Source organism: Poecilia reticulata, linkage group LG3 (genome assembly GCF_000633615.1).
Source record: "Poecilia reticulata strain Guanapo linkage group LG3, Guppy_female_1.0+MT, whole genome shotgun sequence".
Lineage (NCBI taxonomy): Eukaryota > Metazoa > Chordata > Actinopteri > Cyprinodontiformes > Poeciliidae > Poecilia > Poecilia reticulata.
The window spans coordinates 628,839-633,695 of record NC_024333.1 but is presented as its reverse complement, the minus strand read 5'-3'; the positions used below and the strand labels follow the sequence as shown (position 1 = coordinate 633,695).

Sequence of the window (4,857 nt, the reverse complement as noted above, 5' to 3'; positions counted from 1 at the left end):
TTATTTAGAATGGGTTTTAGTACATTGAAGTAGTTTGTCATTTCTGTTTCTACTAATGTTATTTTATTTATTTTATTTTATTTTGTTTCTTTTCTCATTTTCATCCCTGAACTACTGGAAAAGCACTTTGGTGCAGTTCTCACTGTTATAAAATGCAACATAAATAAAATGTGATTGACTGATTGAAAAAATACTGAAGATCTTCTCAAATTGATGTAATCTGGAACAATGCAGAAAAAAACTGCTTTGATTTGATTGATAAAATAATGTTTAGGCACACAACGTTTTTTTTTAAGATTCTTTATATATGTACCTTGTAGATTTCATATTGAGCCTGGGGTCAGTTTTCTGCAGCCCATCCATCATGGCTACTTTCACTTCTTACTTGTGGAATATTTTTCCATGGAGATTTCTTCATGCCAGATACAACATTTTCTTTATTGAGATCAATGATGTCTGAAATTTTAAAAAGGAAACCATTGACCAGCTGAGCTGAATTATGAAGGAACATGGTAGAGTTAACCTGATTGAAGGTGTCAAGTGTGTCCTTGGTTGTGTGTTGGGTGTCCAAAATGGTGAGTTAAACCAAAGTTTTGCAATACATCAGACAATTTAGCCATTCTTCTGTGTTCCTAGCTGTGTGCCTTGGGCTGTTATCTTATTGGAAGACCCATGAGCAAGCTTTCTGACACTAGGCAGCACATTTCTCTCTGGAACGCCTTGATAGTGTCGAGATAGAGTGGATGAATGGGACGTAACTGTAAAAGTTATAGGAGAATAAAAGCTGCACAGGGAGGAATATTACAGAGAGCTCAGTTGACTGAAGGAAACCCAACCACTTCCTTCTGGGTCCAACATTTTCTAGCCATCAAGCTTGTCATGCAACACAGACATGTCACACAACATGTCCCGTTTTTTATTTTGCACATGATTAAACTAAGGTTATGTTCCAATCACAGCAACTTTTGGTCAGATCACGTCTCTTTAGTGTGTTCTGTAAGTACTTTTATAGGATAAGAAACATTTTTTTCTGTCACCATGAGGCCAGAGGCATCAGAGGCGTGAATGAACATGATTAAAAAGTGATTACACATTGAGAAACATGGTGAATCTGTCATGCTTCCAGGCTGATTAGTGGTTCTGACTGGCAGCATGAATGAGACTGCTGGAGCTTTGCACGTCATCAGCTGCTGCTTGTGTGAGAATGAAAAGGCTGTAACCACAGAGAGCCATCATCAGATAACTGCTCCCAGAAAAGAACCCCAGATTCTTCTTAAACTCAGCTCCATCCTCAGTAAGACTTGAAACTCCATCTGAACTCCAGCTGTCACCCTGAAAAACATCGTCAGTTTCTGCTTCTTCCACAGTGAAGAGCTTTAATGGAGGAACTCTCTGCTACAGGCTTAGGCTGCTGGAGGACAAACTCACCACTTTCTCACTTTCTTCTATTTTTTTGTAATTTCAACTGTTGACTTTGTTTTCTCTTCGTTCTTTTTTTTTATCTCCATAGAAGCTACACCTGGTCTGGCATTCTATTTGCCTGACATGCCTTCAGTTAGAAGTCTCCAACATTGCAAACACACCTTGTTTTTAATTTTTTTGGTCACCTTAAGGGGAAGTATTGTTTTCCAGCCACATAGCGTAATTTTATAGAAGTATCAAGAAGCTATGTCACCATCAGTTGTGATACAAATGCTGTCAAATATGACTTAGACATTTGACTTTTCAATCTAATGTGTTGAAATTGGGCCTCCGTCTCTTTAAAAACTCCAGCTCTTTCTGAATCGCCACCTTCAGGAAGTTATTGCATCTTTCTTCTATTAACCCTCAAAGTTTTTACTAGAGTTGCACCGAGAAGTAGAATATAAGATGAATATATGATGAGCTCAGCAGACCAGTTCCACTAAGTGTTTGCCGATTGCTGCTGACTAGTCTGAGGAGCCAAGTAAAGTAACCATGAGAGATTAAAGGATTTCTCAAGAATGCATGAAAAAAAAGAAACTGAAGGTAACAATCCAGGTTACGTTTTTGATGAGGGAATAACTTTATAACTTCATAAAATCGTTGATTTTACATAACACTGGCCCTTTAACTCGTGGTGTGTGAACAGAACCACGTGGCTCTGAAGCAGCTGAAGTTTCTCTTTTCTGAAGAAGGCTCAGCAGACTCTGAGGTCAAATAAAATAGAAATCTTTATTGAGCACACTTGAGCACAACAGGAGATGGAGCAAGACATGTGATAAGCTATGGTTTAATTTACATTTACATCATATTCAACTAATGAGAAAAAGCAGACAGGATGGCATCTTCCAAGTGTCCAGCTGCACAACCAGAGCTAAGGTCAGAGCAGCTTCAGCCTCCACATCTTAACATAACTGGAGATGATTTATAGTTATGAAATTAAAGACAAATGTTGCCATGGAGAACTGAAGTCTTGTTGCTCCCAGTTGGGTTAGCTCAGCCTTTCTCTGACTGGAAACGTTTATCCCACAATCACTGTGTTGTCATCTGGAAACTCGTAGTATGGGACCTCCAAGTTGAGAGGGGCGGGGCCTTTCCTGATGCGGCCGGAGGCGTCGTAGTGCGAGCCGTGGCAGGGGCAGTAGTAACCTCCATAATCTCCAGCGTTGGCGATGGGCACGCAGCCCAGGTGTGTGCATACGCCGATGACGATCACCCACTTGGGCTTGACCACCCGGTCCTTGTCGAGCTCCGGGTGCCGCAGCTCCGAGAGGTTGACGCCGGCTTCGGTTTCGATCTCCTTCTCGGTGCGGTGGCGGACGAACAGCGGCTTGCCTCGCCACTTGAAGGTCATGTTCTTCCCTTCAGGGATGTCGCCCAGCTTGATCTCGATCTTGGACATGGCCAGAACGTCGGCGGAGGCGCTCATGGAGGAGACGAACTGAGTCACCACGGTCTTTGCAGCGTAGACGCCGACCACGGCAGTGACCCCAGTGAACAGGTAGGAGAAGGTCCTCCGGGACTCGCTGCTCTCCTGGGATGACTTGTAGGGGTCCAGCACCTCTTGACGTCTGTAGTCAGAGAAGTCTGGGACTTTGATGTCGGTGTGGGCGTACCGGACTCCGGCACATCCTGCAAAAACAGTCTGTCATTAGTTCAGCAGGCCAACACATCCAGCATCCTTACTTCAGCTGCAGATTGAATGTCCTCTGTTTAGGAACACTTTAAAAAATAAAAACATAATGGAATAACTTTCCACAACATGAGATCAACATGGATTATTTTCTAGTGCATTTCTGTGAGACTACGGCTGCATCAACTGCAGTTTTATGGCCAATCACCGATTATATATGAGATATGTACGTGAAAGTGGCAGTATGTTTAATGCAATCTTTCTCAAACTGTGGTCCGCGAAGTACTGCATGTAAACGACCATTTATTTGACGTGACTCAAAGTGCAACGATATGCGAGTTAAGAAGCTAATATTTTTATTTCAGGTTGCATCATATATTAAGATGCTTATCGCTGGACAATTTCAGGTTAGGTCAGGGGTGGGCAATCCTGGTCCTCGAGTGTCAGTGTCCTGCAACTCTTAGATGTCTCCTTGGCCCAACACTTGAATCCAACAGCTGAATCACCTCCTAAGTGGAGTCAAGTTCTCCAGAGTCCTGCTAACGACCTCATTATTTCACTCAGGTGTGTTGAAGTTGAGACGCATCTAAAAGTTGCAGGAGACCGGCCCTCGAGGCCTGGAGTTGCTCATCCCTGGGTTAGGTGGTTCGTGACTGTTAAATGGGTTAAGTGGTCGTCGGCATGAAAATGTTTGAGAAACACTGGGCTAATGTGTACTATTGACATGTTGCTACAGTGAATGCATCCAGAATATCCACAGAAACAACTTACTCAATAACTATTAATGTGCTACTATTACAGAGAGGAAAGAACATTGGGTCACATCAAGCTAAACTGGTATAGCCTAACTGTTCTCCCAGAAGTGAAGCTGCTCAGAGCGCTGATGCTAACCGGTGGCTAGCTACAAACACAGCAAAGCCAGCTTTCAACTTGAAATAAAGCCAATCAATATTTGGTTGTTATCAACTGATTATGATGTCACTTAATCTTTTTCTCATCCAACACACACCTGAATTTACCTTTTAAACTCTGAGCCAGCTAAGCTAAAGCAAATGATAGCACTCACCGTTGATGCTAACAGTTACAGCAGGGCCCGTCTTTGGGCTTTGACCGCTCAGCGTCTCTCGGCACAGGAACGGCTTCTTTGGGTCCATCAGAAACTTTTCTGCTTTTACAACAACACCAGGGACCAGAGGCTTCAGAGGCCCCGCCACAGCAAAGGCTGTAGCCTGCATATACGGGAAAAATGCCCCCGATCGGGCAGCTAGGGACATCATGCTTACACTACTGCTGAGACGACCTTGTGCGCCGCGCATGCGCACTCTGCTAGCTAACGTGACCAAATACGTAACACTGAGCAAAAAAGAAGACGACTGCGGTGAAGATTACAGACATCATGTACGTAGACGCCTCATGGAGCTGGTCGACCAGTTGCTGCGATACGTAACAGCGTCCGCCATATTGAATGTGGAATATTTAATATGGCGGTAGAAGTGCAAAATATTTAAAGTTGACACATTTTCTCACACACATTAATATATTTGGCAATCAATGAAATGACTAAGGACAGAGTTTCTAACTTTTGATGTGATTATTTAATTGTTTTGGGGCATTTCTGAATAAAGAGCACAATGTTTTTGTTTAATATAAATTATTCTGATAATTTTTATATTGACATTGATGAACAGATACACCTTTACAGTGTTTTATTAAAAAACATATTTGCATAATTCCATAATTCAATGTACATTTAACGTTTCAAG

General features: G+C 42.4%; 1 protein-coding gene across 1 annotated transcript; it reads right to left on the bottom strand.

The window, feature by feature from the left end:
* Positions 1-2,174: 2,174 nt before the first annotated feature.
* On the bottom strand, positions 2,175-4,439 carry uqcrfs1 (ubiquinol-cytochrome c reductase, Rieske iron-sulfur polypeptide 1). Its single transcript, XM_008404968.1, has 2 exons — positions 4,161-4,439; positions 2,175-3,093 (listed from the first exon to the last, which is right to left on the bottom strand). Exons 1-2 carry the CDS (start codon positions 4,408-4,410, stop codon positions 2,483-2,485), a joined length of 861 nt encoding a protein of 286 aa, XP_008403190.1. The 5' UTR covers positions 4,411-4,439; the 3' UTR covers positions 2,175-2,482.
* Between the last annotated feature and the right edge of the window lie 418 nt (positions 4,440-4,857).

Bases quoted from the DNA above. Each gene is read 5' to 3' on its own strand.
- uqcrfs1 (XM_008404968.1), bottom strand. From the start codon at position 4,410: ATGCGCGGCGCACAAGGTCGTCTCAGCAGTAGTGTAAGCATGATGTCC. The intron at 3,094-4,160 runs GTGAGTGCTATC...CTGTTTTTGCAG, and splicing joins TGTAACTGTTAGCATCAACG to GATGTGCCGGAGTCCGGTAC.